The 22,062-nt window shown below is 44.6% G+C and overlaps 1 protein-coding gene across 2 annotated transcripts in view; it reads right to left on the minus strand.

Annotated features, from left to right (window-relative positions):
* aopep (aminopeptidase O (putative)) overlaps positions 1-22,062 on the minus strand; it is a 94,844-nt gene that overhangs the window by 3,563 nt on the left and 69,219 nt on the right. The window contains exons 15-17 of one of the 2 annotated variants that reach the window (XM_087811930.1): positions 7,124-7,240; positions 2,970-3,015; positions 2,709-2,852 (exon numbers count right to left, since the gene is read on the minus strand). In XM_087811930.1, coding sequence (XP_087668056.1) covers positions 2,709-2,852; positions 2,970-3,015; positions 7,124-7,240 — 307 coding nt within the window. Of the gene's footprint in view, positions 1-2,708; positions 2,853-2,928; positions 3,016-7,123; positions 7,241-22,062 lie in introns of both variants that reach the window. The other variant, XM_087811939.1, reaches the window with a different exon arrangement.

Below are 22,062 nucleotides of genomic sequence, written 5' to 3' on the forward strand. Positions count from 1 at the left end.
CGAGGGGAGACGAGGGGAGACGAGGGAGGACGAGGGGAGACGAGGGAGGACGAGGGGAGACGAGGGGAGACGAGGGAGGACGAGGGGAGACGAGGGAGGACGAGGGGAGACGAGGGGAGACGAGGGAGGACGAGGGGAGACGAGGGGAGACGAGGGAGGACGAGGGAGACGAGGGGAGACGAGGGAGGACGAGGGGAGACGAGGGGAGACGAGGGAGGACGAGGGGAGACGAGGGGAGACGAGGGAGGACGAGGGGAGACGAGGGAGGACGAGGGGAGACGAGGGGAGACGAGGGAGGACGAGGGGAGACGAGGGGAGACGAGGGAGGACGAGGGGAGACGAGGGAGGACGAGGGGAGACGAGGGAGACGAGGGAGACGAGGGAGGACGAGGGGAGACGAGGGAAGACGAGGGGAGACGAGGGTGACGAGGGTGACGAGGGAGACGAGGGAGACGAGGGAGACGAGGGAGACGAGGGAGACGAGGGAGGACGAGGGGAGACGAGGGTGACGGCTCTGAGGCAGGAAAACAAGGCGGAAGCTGATGGAAGCCATGATGTCCACGAGATAAGAAGAACTTTGTCTCCTCAGCGGCAGAACTTAGCCACTGTGAACAAAGAGGATCAATCACTGTTCACCAATCAGCTAAGCTCTGCCCCGGAGGAGGATCTGTCCGGTCCTGGAGTCTCTGCTGGTTCTGGGTCCGGACCATGTGGTAATCCCTGGCAATGTGATTTTATCATAACCACAAATCAGCACGCCAGGAACCCACACGGCCCGGACGCTGGAGGAGCCGGACCTCCGAGACCTCCTCCCGAGATGTGAGGGAAAGTGTCGGTCTTCGTTCCTCTTCGTTCCTCTTCGTTCCCCACGCTCGGCCGACCCCGAGAAATGCCCTCATTAAGTGGATCAGGAGGGATTCCAGAGGCATGTGGAGGGGGGAGGACCAGCAGGGACCACCTTCTCACCACTTGTTGTGGCTTTAGAGCAGAAGATCTTCGGTGGAGGTCACGTGAAGGTAGAACCCGAGGGAGCAGTTAATATGTTGAAACCATTGAAATATCTTGAGTTGGATCGTGATGACCTTCAGGTCTATGAAGCGTCAGAACGTGTTGTGACCTTGAACCTCCACTTCAAACACATCAGAATCATCTGGATCTTCAGACATCTTTGTTCTTGATAATGATTGATTGGTGTCAATCAAACTGCTTCACACGACTTGGGAAGAGCTCAATGACGTTTGTGTGAGTGTGTTGATGTGTGTGTGTATAAGTGTTGATGTGTGTGTGTAAGTGTATAAGTGTTGATGTGTGTGTATAAGTGTATAAGTGTTGATGTGTGTGTGTAAGTGTATAAGTGTTGATGTGTGTGTATAAGTGTATAAGTGTTGATGTGTGTGTGTTGATGTGTTTGTGTATAAGTGTGTGTTTAGTTGTAATTCATATTAAATGTTAAATGGAATTAAAGTTAAAATAGATTTGTTTGTTGATACTTTTACAAACTATGTTTATCTTCAAAATGATTTATTTATTATTATTATTATTATTATTATTTATTTTTGTGTGTTTATTAAAAAATGTTCAATAAATACTTGAATATGTTTGAAGTATCAAAATATTTGTATTTAATTTGGTTACTTTTGATGTAAAAATATATATATTTTAAAATGAGATCAAAGTCAAAGTGAAATGATTACATAGTATTCACTACATTATACACATTTTTCTTCAGTCGATTTATTCTTAAACTTTATAAAACATTTTTATTGTATTTTTAAATGTTTATTCATAATCAAAATATATAATTTTACAATTATGAATAAATATTTGCTAAACATGATGTTTAAGGTAAAAAACATTTGAGTTTAAATGAAGTTAATTCAAGAATCTCAACTGAAGAAGTTTCTTCGTCAGGTTTTTATTCTTCATTCCTTCAGTGATGAACCGACTCTCCTGCTCAAGAACAAACGTAAACGAAACTCGACTCTCGTAGAAATCCTTCACGTTTGTTTGACCAAAACATTCCAAAATTCCTGACAAACACTTCCTGACGGAGAGAAAGGTCCTCACTCCGCAGAACAAACACTCGCAGACACACACGGCGTGATGGCGCAGGAATGTAGACGCTTGGATTCACACGTGTGTCTCGGACTCTGGTCACGTGATCACGTCTGGCGTGTACTGGAGGACCATGTGACCAGACAAACACGCAACAGCAACGTCCTAAGAGTTAAAATCATCCTGATGTTCGAGCAACCAATCAGAGATGATAATCCACCCGTCACAACCAATCAGAGAAGAAATCTACCTGTCACAACCAATCAGAGAAGAGAATCTACCCGTCACAACCAATCAGAGAAGAGCATCCAACTGACACAACCAATCAGAGAAGAGCATCTACCTGTCACAACCAATCAGAGAAGAGCATCCAACTGACACAACAAATCAGAGAAGAGAATCTACCTGTCACAACCAATCAGAGAAGAGCATCTACCTGTCACAACCAATCAGAGAAGAGCATCTACCTGTCACAACCAATCAGAGAAGAGCATCTACCTGTCACAACCAATCAGAGAAGAGCATCTACCTGTCACAACCAATCAGAGAAGAGCATCTACCTGTCACAACCAATCGGAGAAGAGCATCTACCTGTCACAACCAATCAGAGAAGAGCATCCAACTGACACAACCAATCAGAGAAGAGCATCTACCTGTCACAGCACCATCTGCTCCACCACCCTGCGTGCTGATTGGTCCATGTCCTGGTCGACCAGCGAGAGGCAGCGGCGAGCGAGCGCCTGCTGCTCCGAGTCCTCGTGGAGCATCAGTTCGCCGTAGAGATAAACACCCATGGCCTGAACAACAACAACAAACAAACAACAACATAATGTTGACGTGTCATCAATGATGTCATCAATGACGTCATCTCACCTGCTCATGAACCAGGAAGTGCTGCACGTGTTTGTACTCGCCAGAGAATCTGTGTTTGATCAGCAGCTCACACCAGCGATGACGCACCTGGAGAACAAGTTAGAGTTAGTTTAGATATTATAGTATAGTTTAGTTTAGCGCGAGATGGTGTGTGTGTCGTGACATGTTAGCGCGAGATGGTGCGTGTGTCGTGACATGTTAGCGCGAGATGGCGCGTGTGTCGTGACATGTTAGCACGAGATGGTGCGTGTGTCGTGACATGTTAGCGCGAGATGGCGCGTGTGTCGTGACATGTTAGCGCGAGATGGTGCGTGTGTCGTGACATGTTAGCGCGAGATGGCGCGTGTGTCGTGACATGTTAGCGCGAGATGGCGCGTGTGTCGTGACATGTTAGCGCGAGATGGCGCGTGTGTCGTGACATGTTAGCGCGAGATGGCGCGTGTGTCGTGACATGTTAGCGCGAGATGGCGCGTGTGTCGTGACATGTTAGCGCGAGATGGCGCGTGTGTCGTGACATGTTAGCGCGAGATGGCGCCCGTGTCGTGACATGTTAGCGCGAGATGGCGCGTGTGTCGTGACATGTTAGCGCGAGATGGCGCGTGTGTCGTGACATGTTAGCGCGAGATGGCGCGTGTGTCGTGACATGTTAGCGCGAGATGGCGCGTGTGTCGTGACATGTTAGCGCGAGATGGCGCGTGTGTCGTGACATGTTAGCGCGAGATGGCGCGTGTGTCGTGACATGTTAGCGCGAGATGGCGCGTGTGTCGTGACATGTTAGCGCGAGATGGCGCGTGTGTCGTGACATGTTAGCGCGAGATGGCGCGTGTGTCGTGACATGTTAGCGCGAGATGGTGCGTGTGTCGTGACATGTTAGCGCGAGATGGTACGTGTGTCGTGACATGTTAGCGCGAGATGGTGCGTGTGTCGTGACATGTTAGCGGGAGATGGTGCGTGTGTCGTGACATGTTAGTGCGAGATGGTGCGTGTGTGGTGATATGTAAGCGCGAGATGGCGCGTGTGTCGTGACATGTTAGCGCGAGATAGTGCGCGTGTCGTGACATGTTAGAGCGAGAGGGCGCGTGTGTCGTGACATGTTAGCGCGAGAGGGCGCGTGTGTCGTGACATGTTAGCGCGAGAGGGCGCGTGTGTCGTGACATGTTAGCGCGAGATGGTGCGTGTGTCGTCACATGTTAGCGCGAGATGGTGCGTGTGTCGTGACATGTTAGCGCGAGACGGTGCGTGTGTCGTGACATGTTAGTGCGAGATGGTGCGTGTGTGGTGACATGTTAGCGCGAGATGGTGCGTGTGTGGTGACATGTTAGCGCGAGATGGCGCGTGTGTCGTGACATGTTAGCGCGAGATAGTGCGCGTGTCGTGACATGTTAGAGCGAGAGGGCGCGTGTGTCGTGACATGTTAGCGCGAGAGGGCGCGTGTGTCGTGACATGTTAGCGCGAGATGGTGCGTGTGTCGTGACATGTTAGCACGATATGGTGCGTGTGTCGTGACATGTTAGTGTGAGATGGTGCGTGTGTCGTGACATGTTAGCGCGAGATGGCGCGTGTGTCGTGACATGTTAGCGCGAGATAGTGCGCGTGTCGTGACATGTTAGCGCGAGAGGGCGCGTGTGTCTTGACATGTTAGCGCAAGAGGGCGCGTGTGTCGTGACATGTTAGCGCGAGAGGGCGCGTGTGTCGTGACATGTTAGCGCAAGATGGTGCGTGTGTCGTGACATGTTAGCGCGAGATGGTGTGTGTGTCGTGACATGTTAGCATAAGATTGTGTTTGTGTCGTGACATGTTAGCACGAGATTGTGTTTGTGTCGTGACATGTTAGCACGAGATTGTGTGTGTGTCGTGACATGTTAGCATAAGATTGTGTTTGTGTCGTGACATGTTAGCATACGATTGTGTGTGTGTCGTGACATGTTAGCGCGAGATGGTGCGTGTGTCGTGACATGTTAGCGCGAGATGGTGCGTGTGTCGTGACATGTTAGCGCGAGATGGTGCCCGTGTCGTGACATGTTAGCGCAAGATGGCGCATGTGTCGTGACATGTTAGCGCGAGATGGCGCGTGTGTCGTGACATGTTAGCGCGAGATGGCGCGTGTGTCGTGACATGTTAGCACGAGATGGTGCGTGTGTCGTGACATGTTAGCAAGAGATGGTGCGTGTGTCGTGACATGTTAGCATAAGATTGTGTTTGTGTCGTGACATGTTAGCATAAGATTGTGTGTGTGTCGTGACATGTTAGCACGAGATGGTGCGTGTGTCGTGACATGTTAGCGCGAGATGGTGCGTGTGTCGTGACATGTTAGCGCGAGATGGTGCGTGTGTCGTCACATGTTAGCGCGAGATGGTGTGTGTGTCGTGACATGTTAACGCGAGATGGTGCGTGTGTCGTGACGTGTTAGCGCGAGATGGTGCCCGTGTCGTGACATGTTAGCGCGAGATGGTGCCCGTGTCGTGACATGTTAGCGCGAGATGGCGCGTGTGTCGTGACATGTTAGCACGAGATGGCGCGTGTGCCGTGACATGTTAGCACGAGATGGTGCGTGTGTCGTGACATGTTAGCACGAGATTGTGTGTGTGTCGTGACATGTTAGCATAAGATTGTTTGTGTGTCCGTGACATGTTAGCACGAGACTGTTTGTGTGTCGTGACATGTTAGCACGAGACGGTGTGTGTGTGTCGTGACATGTTAGCACGAGATTGTGTTGTGTTGATCTTCTGCTCCAGTGAGACGAACAGCATCAAGTTTTATAATATTTCTCTCAGGTTCATGTTTGTTTGGATGACGACAAACCCTCGTCCAGACATGACGAGCGGCACCAGATGTAATGTGATCTTGATGTGTGTGTGTGTGTGTGTGTGTGTGTGTGTGTGTGTGTGTGTGTGTGTGTGTGTGTGTGTGTGTGTGTGTGTGTGTGTGTGTGTGTGTGTGTGTGTGTCCTCCTGCCCTCTGCAGCGCCAGCAGCTGTTCTTCTCTGGGTAACATTCCTGGGGAGAACCCTGAGGCGGAGCAGCTGCACCTCTAGTTACCCACAATTCCCTGTTTCCTCTCCCGGACCTCGGTCCTGACACACAAACGCTTACACTAACATTCTTACTTTATTACTACACAACCATCAACACACACACACTCACAAACCACTACACTTCCCTTCTGCCTTCATAAAGAAATGTGTGTGTTTTTGTCGACACAAACACACACATGGACACACAGACGGAAACAAACACACACATGGACACACATAAGTGTTTCAGACTCACAATGTCTTCCACACACCAACACATGTTCAGCTGACACGTGTGCACAACAGACAACAATATTGTGTTTCTTCTCACTCGAGGACACAACACACACGTGGAGGTCGACACACAACCCGACCAGAGTCATGTGACTCGTAGTGGATCAATGGTTGATCACCTCCGTCACTCGTGAACAAGATCAGCTGACTCGTCATCTTTAGACCTTCATGTTTGTCATCCAAGGTCAAGGTCACATCAAGGTCACACAAGGTCACCAAATCAGAAGTGATAGATTTAGAAGAGAAACAACGATTGACCTGAGAATGAAAACATCTTGAACTTGAGAGAGATTTGTGTATGTGTGTATGTGTGTGTGTGTGTGTGTGTGTGTGTGTCTTAATGTGTGTGTGTTTAAGTGTGTTTCCATGCGTGTCTGTGCACATAATGAGTTGTGTATTTTTAGCATTGAGGTTTTTTCACAGCAGGTTTTTTTCCGTGGAATTCAAGGATGTGAAGTTTCACGAGAAGACTTGAGTAACAACTTTGTGCGTCTGTGAACAAACACAACACAACACAAACACTCGACTCGTAACTAATAAGTACAACACAACCTCATGACAGGAAGTCTCACTGTGATTTAAAAACATGAATCACTTTTTCTTCTTCTTCTACATCCTCCTATTTCCTCCCAACACTTCCTCACTTGATCATAGACACACACAAACACACACATAGAAACACTAACACATGCGCAGACACACACATTAAGCACATTTGTGTCTCAAACACTCGTGATTCAGTCAATAATGGCTATAAAGTGACTTTTGCAGGAGAATTAACAACACATTAAACACACAGACACACACACTCACAAACTCAGACACACTCACACACTCAGACACACTCACACACAGTGTGTTTGTACAGCAGTTACACACGACTCTTACCTCAGCGTCTCGACTCGGCAGGTCATAGGTTCGCGTCAGGGATCGAAGGGTCGCGACGCTCAGACTTGATTCTTCCAACAGGAACTCTAGGAGCAGCACGAGCTGATCTGAGGTCAGCTGAAGGAGAGAAACAACCATTAACCACTGAGACTGTAACACACACACAACTAACTTAAATATTCACGATATTTGTTCAATTTTGTTTTGCAATTAAACTTCCGGCCTCTAGATGGCAGCAGTCGTTACGTCCTGCAAAGCTAAAGGAAGAATGATGACTGAGGACGAGAGGATACAGTGAGTCCAGCAGCTTTTAAAGCTGATGTTTGGACATATTTTGGTTTGAAAACAAATGAAAGCAGTTACGACTTCGTCAAGAGTCATGTGGTCTGTAAATACTACAACACCAGAGTCAAGTACTGGACAATACTACACATATATCCTTGTTACTACACTATCACAACACCAGAGTCAAGTACTCAACAATACTACACTATCACAACACCAGAGTCAAGTACTCAACAATACTACACTATCTCAACACCAGAGTAAAGTACTCAACAATACTACACATATACCTTGTTACTACACTATCACAATACCAGAGTCAAGTACTCGACAATACTACACATATATCCTTGTTACTACACTATCACAACACCAGAGTCAAGTACTCGACAATACTACACATATACCTTGTTACTACACTATCACAACACCAGAGTCAAGTACTCGACAATACTACACATATACAGTATACTTGTTACTACACTATCACAACACCAGAGTCAAGTACTAGACAATACTACAGATACATTCTTGTTACTACACAATCACAACACCAGAGGCAAGTACTCCACAATACTACGCATATATACTTGTTACAACACTATCACAACACCAGAGTGAAGTACTAGACAATACTACGCATATATACTTGTTACTACACTATCACAACACCAGAGTCAAGTACTGGACAATACTACACATATATCCTTGTTACTACACTATCACAACACCAGAGTCAAGTACTCGACAATACTACACATATATACTTGTTACTACACTATCACAACACCAGAGTCAAGTACTGGACAATACTACACATATATCCTTGTTACTACACTATCACAACACCAGAGTCAAGTACTCGACAATACTACACATATACCTTGTTACTACACTATCACAACACCAGAGTCAAGTACTGGACAATACTACACATATATACTTGTTACTACACTATCACAACACCAGAGTCAAGTACTGGACAATACTACACATATATCCTTGTTACTACACTATCACAACACCAGAGTCAAGTACTGGACAATACTACACATATATACGTGTTACTACACTATCACAACACCAGAGTCAAGTACTCAACAATACTACGCATATATACTCGTTACTACACTATCGCAACACCAGAGTCAAGTATTGGACAATACTACACATACATACTTGTTACTACACTATCACAACACCAGAGTCAAGTACTGGACAATACTACACATACATACTTGTTACTACAGTATCACTATATATCGTTGTATCATGACACACATCTACACACTTGTACTAAATAAAACGACTGGAGAAAGAAAATGTTACTTAGAATCAAACGTTGCTTCATGACTAACACTTCAGGGATTTGAACCTGCGACCCGACGCTCCAGCGAGCGACGCCGTTAATGGACGGCGGCGCCGGCGAGAGACAGATTACGAGAGCGACGAGGAATTACTGAGGATTTGGTCGTAAAAACACAAACGTTTCTTCATCTTCACAAACACGGATGTTTTTAAAGTCGCATCGAACCATCACGTGATTTACAGTCAAGATGAAAACTTCATCGTCATAGCAACACACAGACACACAAGAGAATATCAAATTAAAAATAATGTGTTATTTAAATCAAAAAGATTTGTCAGATTGAAAATGTTCGCATCATTTTTGTGGTTTTTGTTTTATTTAATGTTAAAAACTGAATCAAATGTAAATCGATAAACGATTGATTTAAATGTAAATTAAGTTCATCAATAATATTTAATGTTTTCATGATGAAAAACACTTATTTAAAGCTGATCGACAGGACTTTAAAGGGAGGAGCGTCCCAGCTACATAGGGTGTGAGGCAGCTGCCTCTGACTGTGGGAGGAAACCAGAGTTCACAGACACAAACTCTGACCATCTAAGGTCCTGCAAAGATGTTTTTCCCTGATTTAAAAGTGGCTCCGAGTTTGGTCCCGAGCCCACATGCCTTGTGTAAAGTGATCCGTCCAGAGACACACACACTCGCACACACTCTCGCACACACACCTTCAAACACACACACGCACAAAGGCTTGTTGTGCCGAGTGTGTTTCATGTTGCCATGGCGGTAATCAATATGTCGGCGCCGGCGTCTCCAGGAGACATTCCTGCTGGATGATGACACCAGGAAGTCGTCGCGGCGAGTACACAAGGACTCACAACGTGACGACGTTATCTGTCTGACGACTTCCTGCCAAATGGAACACACACACACACACACACACACACCTTGACCTATGTTCTTTGTCTTTGTCTTTAGACTTAGATTGTGTCATCTTGTTCTTCCTCTTTATGTTCTTCTTATTTTATTTTTTATGTATTATTTTTTATTGTTTATGAAAAATTGCTGGCTATTGTAAAAAAACAATTTCCCAAAGGAGACCTCCTGAGGGATCAATAAAGTTTTACCTTACCTTACCTTACAAACACGCACAGATGTGTGTATCTGTTGCTGCGCCACAACACTTGTGCATCAGATGCGAACGTTTTATCTCCAGAATCTTAGATTCAAGGATCGTGATTGGACGACGGCTCGTGCAGTAGGCGAGGAAGAGTTGAAGGTTGTGATGGAAGAAAAAACATCTTCTTTTCCGTCGTCGACGGCAACACAACAATTATTTCTGACGATCACCACAAGTTACGAGTTTTTTTTACATCTATTTTTCAAAGCGTCTGAACATTCTCAGGTTTGAGAGACTGGCAGTCGTTAGGATTTGAACTTATTTCCACGAGTCACTTTAACTTTAAAAACAATTACTTCAAAAAAACGTTTTAAAAAATAAAGTCTCTATTATTTCCCTCCAAAAGTGTGTGTAGTTTAAAAACGATTGTGAGACGACAGAACGTCGTGAACAAAGAAACGTTCGCTTCACTAGAAACTGCAACACGTCGTAAATCACAGCGAGACGTTAAAGTCATTTTGCGGCGTCGACGACAAAGAAACGGTCGAACCTGCCGGATGTGAGATCCATATAACGACCCGACCCACACGGCTCCGCGGCTCTTTTGAAGGACCAGTGAGGTGTGTGTGTGTGTGTGTGTGTGTGTGTGTGTGTGTGTGTGTGTGTTGAGTCGCAGCAACACAGTGGTCCACTGAAGAACTGTGACATTATAAAAGTGTGATTTCTAAGAGGCCACTGAGCCGAGAGAGAGTGTGTGTGTGTGTGTGTACATGTGTGTGTTCGAGTGTACAATTGTGTGTGTGTTGCCATTCAGGCGCTGGTCTTTTATTCCGTCTGACCGCAGGCTCGTTAAAACTCACTCTGGCTCCGGCTTCAGGCACTAAAGTTTCTCCAGATCTGATCCTCGAACCTTTTCAGTCGACGACTGCGAGCGAGAGAGACGTTCATTGTTGAGCTTCAGTTGAACCAGTGATTGTTGGAGCTTCAGTTGAACCAGTGATTGTTGAGCTTCAGTTGAACCAGTGATTGTTGGAGACGTTCATGTGACGAACGAGAAGCAGCAGAAGCTGTGACGGAACAATGACGTGAAGGAGGCAAAGAAGAAGGTGCAGGCGGAACAATTTTTTGAAGCTTCTACTGCGAGTCAGAGATGAAAGTCTGGACGATCGTGAAGATCGAAGGAAGTCGAGATCGTCTCGATCTTTGTTTTACACAAAAACAAGAATAATTTTATATAAATATTTAGAAACGTATTTATTATTGTTATTACATATTATTGTACATGTTTAAATGTATGTAATTATTATAAATATGTTTGATGTCGTTATAATAAACATTTTAAATTATTTTAATTCAATAATACATGTTTTTAATTTTAATTCATTATGACAAATGTTTTTATTTTAAATATGAATCATGTTTTTAATTGAATTATTTAATGTTTTTTAAATGTAATTATTGTAAATGATTTTAAATGTTATCAACAATGTTTTTAATTGAATTATAATAAGAAGAATATAGTTTTAATGCATTAATTCAAAGAATAATAACAACATTGTTACAGTGTTTCTCTCTGAACGCATCGACACGTGATGTGAACCCGTGAAGGTTCAAGTCTCGTATGTTGACTCTGTGCACGTATGACGTCCATCAATCTCTCGTCTATAAATATCGAAGCTATAAACGTGTTAACGGAGCAAAGGAAGGAAACACGGCGGAATAAACGAGACTCGCTGACATCATAGATCCTGGAAACAATCTCAGGTAATGAACTGAAGCGACTCGAGCTGAAAGGTTATCACGCGTCACATGACTCTGATGGGACGACATCAGCGGAACAACAGAAGGAGAAGGAGAAAGAGAAAGAGAAGAAGAAGAATAAAATGAAGAGGAAGAAGAAAATGAAGAAGTATAAGAAAAAGAAGAAGAAAATAAAGAAATAAAAACATCTTCTTCGACTCGTCACTTGTCGTAAACTCTCCAGATGATGAGGGTCAATGTGTCGATGGATTTGGCTGAAGATCTTGTGACGATGATGTTTGCAGATGACGCAGTGATTTGTCGTGAGAGAAAAGAAAAGGTTTGAAGTTTAAACATAAATTAATGTAATAATGAGAAAAAATATTTAAGATCATTAAAAATTATTGATAACTCCGTGGACCTTTTTGACCTCATCTCGACTGGATGACCTACGACCTCCTTAGCCGGCGATGATGTCATTACTCGCCGACAATAAGAGTCGCTAACGTTGTTTGTGGTGAAAACAAAGACTTGTTTGTTCTCTTTGCTCAACAAGCAGCAGCTTTGATCAGGTTCATGCTGACGTGAGGTCATATGATGACTTGAGGTCACATGATGCCTTGACCTGAGGTCACATGATAACTTGACGTGAGGTCACATGATAACTTGACGTGAGCTCACACCGACTCCTAGCTACCCTCGCGCAGACTCCTAGCTACCCTCGCACTGACTGCTAGCTACCCTCGCGCCGTCTCCTAGCTACCCTCGCGCAGACTCCTAGCTACCCTCGCGCCTTCTCCTAGCTACCCTCGCGCCGACTCCTAGCTACCCTCGCGCCGACTCCTAGCTACCCTCGCGCCGTCTCCTAGCTACCCTCGCGCCGACTCCTAGCTACCCTCGCGCCGTCTCCTAGCTACCCTCGCGCCGACTCCCAGCTACCCTCGCGCCGTCTCCTAGCTACCCTCGCGCAGACTCCTAGCTACCCTCGCGCCTTCTCCTAGCTACCCTCGCGCCGACTCCTAGCTACCCTCGCGCCGACTCCTAGCTACCCTCGCGCCGTCTCCTAGCTACCCTCGCGCCGACTCCTAGCTACCCTCGCGCCGTCTCCTAGCTACCCTCGCGCCGACTCCCAGCTACCCTCGCGCCGACTCCGAGCTACCCTCGCGCCGACTCCCAGCTACCCTCGCGCCGACTCCCAGCTACCCTCGCGCCGACTCCCAGCTACCCTCGGGCCGACTCCTAGCTACCCTCGCGCCGACTCCTAGCTACCCTCGCGCCGACTCCCAGCTACCCTCGGGCCGACTCCTAGCTACCCTCGCGCCGACTCCTAGCTACCCTCGCGCCGGTGATGAAGATCTAAAGGACTCTAGAAAGAGAAGCAGTTTTACTTTAGTTTAAACCTATTCAATGTTTAAATGTGATCATGAATATAAATTTACAATTAAAATAATATAAATATTCCCTTAAAACTAATAAATCTACACTTCAATTGAATCTGAGTAAATATAGAACCAAACTGAAAATCTCGACTCAAAATAACTTTGTTATTATTCAAACGATTCTTTGATGAGAAATAAATACAAACTTTATTTTAAAAACATAAATTCCATAACGATGTGTTTAAAACTATCACGTGAACACATTCATGTTGATGAGCAACTGTTTCCTGGAATGGAACCTGCGACCTCGGCTCCTCCGTCACTAACAAGAATATTGAAGCACGAGTCACAGCAGCTGAAATATTCATCTTTCAATCTGAGGCTCAAACTCCTCGGTTCGGTCGAGCAGGAAATTCTGAGGTGAATTATTAACTGGTCGGAACATTTTCCCGTCCGGAGGCGAACAAACCGCTCGTTACAAACCAACACTTCCACTTGTTGACTGAATCAATACGTTGATCGATCGATCACAGGATGAAAAAAACATGAAACGAGAACAAAAACTCGAGTCGAGACTAAAAAGGTTGTCGGTTCAGTTTCTAGTGGAACGAGGACGTGAAGCTCTCGTCAATAAACGACTCCCGGACGATAAAGGTCAGACTCGGGAGGTTCCTGTGTGAGTCTCTGCATGCGTGAGTTGTGTTGCCGAACAACACATGTCTTTGTTCGTCCATGTGTGTGTGTGCGCCACATTTCAGGAGCGTCGCTCCAGATCTCTGACAGATGCCGGAGCAGCTGTGAGACGCTGATCACGTGATCAGAGTCCTTCTCATACCGGGTCAACAACGAGACCCGTGAGTCACCGGAACCAGAATCCTGACCATCAAACATCTTCACCACGTGAACGTCTGATCTGTGTGTGTGTCCTGATGTCTCCTCATCCAAACTGTAGATGTTTTCTCTGCTACACAACTGGTGTCACGACACAACATGAAGACTCTCTTCACGGCTGCTCATCTCAACAGTCGACACTCGCCTGCACAACACACAGACACCAGTCCCAGAGTGAGTCCAGACAGACCTGTGACCTTCATGTGACCCCGAACAACAAGAGCTGCTGCTGAGTGATTGACAAACACATGCTGGGCCGACTGTACCTGCTCACACTCATTAGAGACACATTCCTGTTACACAAACATCTTCCATCTACACAAACATCTTCATCTTCCATCTACACAAACATCTCCATCTACACAAACATCTTGATCTTCCATCTACACAAGCATCTCCATCTACACAAACATCGTCATCTTCCATCTACACAAACATCTTTATCTTTCATCTACACAAACATCTTCATCTTCCATCTACACAAACATCTTCATCTTCCATCTACACAAACATCTTTATCTTTCATCTACACAAATATCTCCATCTTCCATCTACACAAACATCTCCATCTTCCATCTACACAAACATCTTTATCTTTCATCTACACAAACATCTTCATCTTCCATCTACACAAACATCTTCATCTTCCATCTACACAAACATCTTCATCTTTCATCTACACAAACATCTCCATCTACACAAACATCTTCATATTTCATCTACACAAACATCTTCATCTTTCATCTACACAAACATCTCCATCTGCACAAACATCGTCATCTTCCATCTACACAAACATCTTCATCTTTCATCTACACAAGCATCTCCATCTACACAAACATCTTCAACTTCCATCTACACAAACATCTCCATCTACACACAAATATCTCCATCTACACAAATGTCTCCATCTACACAAATATATCCATCTTCCATCTACAGAAATGTCTCCATCTACACAAATATCTCCATCTTCCATCTACACAAACATCTCCATCTTCCATCTACACAAACATCTCCATCTTCCATCTACACAAACATCTCCATCCTCACAAATATCTCCATCTCCCATCTACACAAACATCTCTATGTACACACAAACATCTCCATCTACACACATACATCTCTATCGTCCATCTACACACAAACATCTCCACCTACACAAACATCTCTATGTACACACAAACATCTCCATTTTCCATCTACACAAACATCTCCATCTACACAACATCTCCATTTTCCATCTACACAAACAAACTCCATGTTCCATCTACACAAACATCTCCATCTACACAACATCTCCATTTTCCATTTACACAAACATCTACATTTTCCATCTACACAAACATCTACATTTTCCATCTACACACAAACATCCCGATGTACACAGAAACATTAAACCAACAAACACTGATGCTAACAGTTAGCATCAGTGTTTAAACCAACAAACAATGATGCTAACAGTTAGCATCAGTGTTTAAACCAACAAACACTGATGCTAACTGTTAGCATCAGTGTTTAAACCAACAAACAATGATGCTAACAGTTAGCATCAGTGTTTAAACCAACAAACAATGATGCTAACAGTTAGCATCAGTGTTTGTTGGTATAAACATGAACCTCCATCAACACACGACGATGAACGTCGATAGAAACTTCAAAGCATGGTTAGGATCCTGCCTTGCTCGAGGGTTCATCACTGCAGTGTCTGGTTCATGGATTCAACACAATCAGCTCTTTAACAACAGCTGCTGCACAACATGATGCTTGAACGAAGACTCACACACTTGTGTCTCACTGACGACACCTGCTGCAGGTGAGAGTGTTCTTAGGGTCTGTTCTCACTGATCCATCAGTCGGGTCTGATGTTCAGACATGGAATCATGTGTGGACATATATTTACAGCGTCTTTTCATTTTTGTGTTGCAATTAAACTTCAAGCCTCTAGTTGGCAGCAGTCGTTACGTCCTCCGCAGCTAAAGGAAGATTGATGACTGAGGACGAGAGGATACAGTGACTCCAGCAGCTTTTAAAGCTGATGTTTGGACATATTTTGGTTTGAAAACAAATGAAAGTCGTTACGACTTCGTCAAGAGTCATGTGGTCTGTAAATACTACAACACCAGAGTCAAGTACTGGACAATACTACACATATATACTTGTTACTACACTATCACAACACCAGAGTCAAGTACTGGACAATACTACACATATATACTTGTTACTACACTATCACAACACCAGAGTCAAGTACTGGACAATACTACACATATATCCTTGTTACTACACTATCACAACACCAGAGTCAAGTACTGGACAATACTACACATATATACTTGTTACTACACTATCACAACACCAGAGTCAAGTACTGGACAATACTACACATATATACTTGTTACTACACTATCACAACACCAGAGTCAAGTACTGGACAATACTACACATATATACTTGTTACTACACTATCACAACACCAGAGTCAAGTACTGGACAATACTACACATATATACTTGTTACTACACTATCACAACACCAGAGTCAAGTACTGGACAATACTACACATATATACTTGTGACTACACTATCACAACACCAGAGTCAAGTACTGGACAATACTACACATATATACTTGTTACTACAGTATCACAACACCAGAGTCAAGTACTGGACAATACTACACATATATACTTGTTACTACACTATCACAACACCAGAGTCAAGTACTGGACAATACTACACATATATACTTGTTACTACACTATCACAACACCAGAGTCAAGTACTGGACAATACTACACATATATACTTGTGACTACACTATCACACCACCAGAGTCAAGTACTGGACAATACTACACATATATACTTGTTACTACAGTATCACTATATATCATATCCTTGTATTGTGATACACATCAACACACTCTTGACAAACACACTCTTCTACTGCAAAAGCTTTTAATTTGACTCACAGGATATTTTCGTGAATGTTGAAAATGATCGATTAGATAAAAAACAGGAACGACAAGTTAAAAACAAAGATGAAAAGAAAAATGAAACAATGATTAACGTCTTAAACTTTGCTTCTTAATTGAAGTCATTCTTGCACCTGAAGAAGAGTCACTAAGTGTAGTTGTACTCACACAATACTTGATGTTTATATTTCCATGATTTGAATGAGGTCATAGATGAAAGACGTTTGTATTTGAAACATTTTAAACTATTACACTTTCACAAAGTCAAGACACACTATTCGAAAAACTCACAATATTTGTGTAACACTTCAGTCTGTACACATTTGTTTATCCCAAGATCTTTGAGTGTACGAACTTACACAGTCAAATGTTTGAACACAAAGAGAGTCTGGCTGGTAACACAACCTTGACACAACGAAGTGAAGACAACTTTAGTGTTTTCAGTCATGATGGTAGAAACATCTTCAGAGTCAAAGTTGTGTAACATCAGTTTAATCTGAACCTAGATCGACCTTTGAACTCATGTTGCTGAGAGACAGAAGCACCCGACACACACAGCAACACACTCTGTAACACAGATTGTAACACACACTGCAACACACACAGCCACAGACACAGCAACACACATTGTAACACACACTGCAACACTCACTGTAATAGACACAGCAACACACATTGTAACACACACTGCAACACACATTGTAAAATACACAGCACCACAAACGGCAACACACATTGTAACACACACTGAAACCCACATTGTAACACACACTGAAACACACATTGTAAAATACACAGCACCACAAACAGCAACACACATTGTAACACACACTGAAACCCACATTGTAACACACACTGCAACACACACTGAAACACACACAGCCACACACATTGTAACACACCCATTGTAACACACACTGAAACACACACACAGCCATACACATACTGAAACACACAGCCACACCCATTGTAACACACACAGCCTCACACATTGTAACACATTGTAACACACACAGCCACACACGCTGTAACACACATATTGTAACACACACAGCCACACACACTGTAACACACACAGCCACACACACAGCCACACACACACACTGAAACACACATTAATCTCCTGTCAGTCTGTGACGAGTCAGTTCTGGAAACGATCATTTCCTTCGACTTCCTGGACTTCCTGCTCATCCTTGATTCATCGGATCATGAATCACTGACGACAGAAAGACGTTTAAATATAACTTTATAAACAACCGAGGCCTGAACAAAGTGTCATCTGGTGATGCGTTCACTGACCAGTTCAACTTCAGTTAAACTATCAGTTTGTGTTTTTATCCAAACACTGTTTTTGAAGAAACTTTACACGATGATAGTTTTAGTTTTAAAAAATAATCGATCAGAATATTTTCACAACTTAATGATTTTTAAAGAGTTCCTCTCCTCGTCGAGGTCTCAGGTCCTCGTGACAACAACGAGTCGAGGAGGAGAGAGAAGAGTGAAGAGTGAAGAGTGAAGAGTGAAGAGTGAAGAGTGAAGAGAGAAGAGAGAAGAGAGAAGAGAGAAGAGAGAAGAGAGAAGAGAGAAGAGTGAAGAGTGAAGAGTGAAGAGTGAAGAGAGAAGAGTGAAGAGAGAAGAGAGAAGAGTGAAGAGTGAAGAGAGAAGAGTGAAGAGTGAAGAGTGAAGAGTGAAGAGTGAAGAGAGAAGAGTGAAGAGTGAAGAGTGAAGGGTGAAGAGTGAAGAGAGAAGAGAGAAGAGTGAAGAGAGAAGAGAGAAGAGAGAAGAGAGAAGAGAGAAGAGTGAAGAGAGAAGAGTGAAGAGTGAAGAGTGAAGAGTGAAGAGTGAAGAGTGAAGAGTGAAGAGTGAAGAGTGAAGAGAGAAGAGTGAAGAGTGAAGGGTGAAGGGTGAAGAGTGAAGAGAGAAGAGAGAAGAGTGAAGAGAGAAGAGAGAAGAGAGAAGAGTGAAGAGAGAAGAGAGAAGAGAGAAGAGTGAAGAGTGAAGAGTGAAGAGTGAAGAGTGAAGAGTGAAGAGTGAAGAGTGAAGAGTGAAGAGTGAAGAGAGGAGAGTGAAGAGTGAAGAGAGAAGAGTGAAGAGTGAAGAGTGAAGAGTGAAGAGTGAAGAGTGAAGAGAGAAGAGAGAAGAGAGAAGAGAGAAGAGTGAAGAGTGAAGAGTGAAGAGTGAAGAGTGAAGAGAGAAGAGAGAAGAGTGAAGAGTGAAGAGTGAAGAGTGAAGAGTGAAGAGAGAAGAGTGAAGAGTGAAGAGTGAAGAGTGAAGAGTGAAGAGTGAAGAGAGAAGAGAGAAGAGAGAAGAGAGAAGAGAGAAGAGTGAAGAGTGAAGAGTGAAGAGTGAAGAGTGAAGAGTGAAGAGTGAAGAGTGAAGAGTGAAGAGTGAAGAGTGAAGAGTGAAGAGAGAAGAGAGAAGAGTGAAGAGTGAAGCCACGGAGCTCTGAGGAGCAACATTTCAGCTCGTAGCCATTAACGCTGGAGAAGATCAAGTATCACAACGAAGATGTTTCCAGAATCAATGGACATCATCACGATCATCTCGATCGATGACAGAAGATCAGGTTTCAAGACGACTTCAGAACCAACACCAGATACTGGTGAGTCTTCACGAGCTAATGGCTACAATGTAAACTGAACCTTCACAGACCTCAGGTCAACCAAGAGTCAGGTGAGGAGGAGTGAGGAGGGTGAGATGGGGTGAGGAGGGTGAGATGGGGTGAGGAGGAGTGAGGAGGGTGAGATGGGGTGAGATGGGGTGAGGAGGGTGAGATGGGGTGAGGAGGGTGAGATGGGGTGAGGAGGAGTGAGGAGGGTGAGATGGGGTGAGATGGGGTGAGGAGGGTGAGATGGGGTGAGGAGGAGTGAGGAGGAGTGAGGAGGGTGAGATGGGGTGAGGAGGGGTGAGGAGGGTGAGATGGGGTGAGGAGGAGTGAGATGGGGTGAGGAGGAGTGAGGAGGGTGAGATGGGGTGAGGAGGTTGAGGAGGGTGAGATGGGGTGAGGAGGAGTGAGATGGGGTGAGGAGGGTGAGATGGGGTGAGGAGGAGTGAGATGGGGTGAGGAGGGTGAGATGGGGTGAGGAGGGTGAGATGGGGTGAGGAGGAGTGAGGAGGAGTGAGATGGGGTGAGGAGGAGTGAGATGGGGTGAGGAGGGTGAGATGGGGTGAGGAGGGTGAGATGGGGTGAGGAGGAGTGAGGAGGGTGAGATGGGGTGAGGAGGAGTGAGATGGGGTGAGGAGGGTGAGGGAGAGTAATAAGGGGTGAGGAGGGGTGAGGAGGAGTGTGAGATGGGGTGAGGAGGGTCAGATGGTCTGAGGAGGGTGAGGGAGAAGGAGTTAGGAGGAGTGAGGAGAGTGAGGAGGGTGAGGGAGAGTAAGAAGGGGTGAGGAGGGTGAGGAGGGTGAGGAGGGTGAGAGCTGCTGCTGGTGTTTGAAGTCCACTAAGAGCTTCTATAAAACACACCTGGTCCATCACAGGACGGTGAAACAAAGGGAGGCGAGATGTAGATGAGGGGGAGGAGGGTGAGGGTGAGGAGGGGGGAGAGGGCGAGTGTGGAGGTGCCAGGGGGTCACTTCATGTTTCCTTTCACCGACGCTTTTATGGCGCGACTTCAAACGCTGACCTCCTCCCCCAGACTCCCTCTCTCCATCCGTCCACTCGCCTCCCTCACTATTGTCGCCCGCCCGGGTCATTACACTCCCCCTCCTCCCCCCTCCTCCCCCCTCCTCCCCCCTCCTCCCCCACAGGAAGAGCTTCACTGCCGTCACGACGCCTTGTAAACACAGACGCTCAAGTGAAGCTTCGACATCATGAGTTTCACCACGAAAACAATAAAACTCTCCAAACAAACCATAGTTTTTAAAGGAAAAAACAACCAAATCTCAAGTATTTGTGTTCGAACGTTTCAAAGCTACATTTCTCTGGATCTGAAATAAAATCAAAGAAAATGTAACTTATTTAGAGAATATTGTGAAAATAATGGTTTTCAATTATTATTATTTTTTAACTCCTTAAAAATTCCAAATACAAAACAAAATATTAATAATTGAAGTTAATAAATACATTTCTGAAGTTTTAATAATCTCAAATAATCGAATTAAACTATAAAAATAAATGTAATTTATTACTATATTTCATTGAAACTACTAATCCTGAATTTTCAAGAAATAAAACAACATAAACGTTTGTGATGAAAGTGAACATTTCCGGTCAAATCATCAACAAACTAACGAATAAAGTGACGTCATGTGACAGGAGGTCCTTGAACGCACCATCAGCAGCCGCTTCTCTTCAATCCTGATCAAACCTATCAATCGATCAATCAATCTTTCCATCAATCTAGTTCATGTCAAAACACTCACGTCGTCAGACAGACGTCACATGACTCGTCATCATGGACGACATCAGGAAGTGAGCGACGCTCGTGAGACTGAGAGTCAATTAGTGAGTGAAGGAGGATCAGACCCTGGAGACGCTCGTTACCACAAACACACACGTGTTCATGATCTACACACACAAGTTACCACAAACACACACATGTTCATGATCTACACACACAAGTTACCACAAACACACACGTGTTCATGATCTACACACACTAGTCACCACAAACACACACGTGTTCATGATCTACACACACAAGTCACCACAAACACACACGTGTTCATGATCTACACACACAAGTCACCACAAACACACACGTGTTCATGATCTACACACACAAGTTACCACAAACACACACGTGTTCATGATCTACACACACAAGTCACCACAAACACACACGTGTTCATGCTCAACACACACAAGTCACCACAAACACACACGTGTTCATGATCTACACACACAATTTACCACAAACACACACGTGTTCATGATCTACACACATAAGTTACCACAAACACACACGTGTTCATGATCTACACACACAAGTTACCACAAACACACACGTATTCATGATCTACACACACAAGTCACCACAAACACACACGTGTTCATGCTCAACACACACAAGTCACCACAAACACACACGTGTTCATGATCTACACACACTCAAGTCACCAAAAACACACACACATGTGTTCCTGCTTCTATACACACATAAGTTACCACAAACACACACGTGTTCCTGCGTCAACACACACACACAAGTTACCACAAACACACACACACATGTGTTCCTGCGTTAACAAACACACAAGTTACCCCAAACACACACGTTTGTGTTCCTGCATCTAC

The sequence above is a fragment of the Callionymus lyra genome, chromosome 1 (genome assembly GCF_982586985.1).
Source record: "Callionymus lyra chromosome 1, fCalLyr1.hap1.1, whole genome shotgun sequence".
Classification (NCBI taxonomy): Eukaryota; Metazoa; Chordata; class Actinopteri; order Syngnathiformes; family Callionymidae; genus Callionymus; species Callionymus lyra.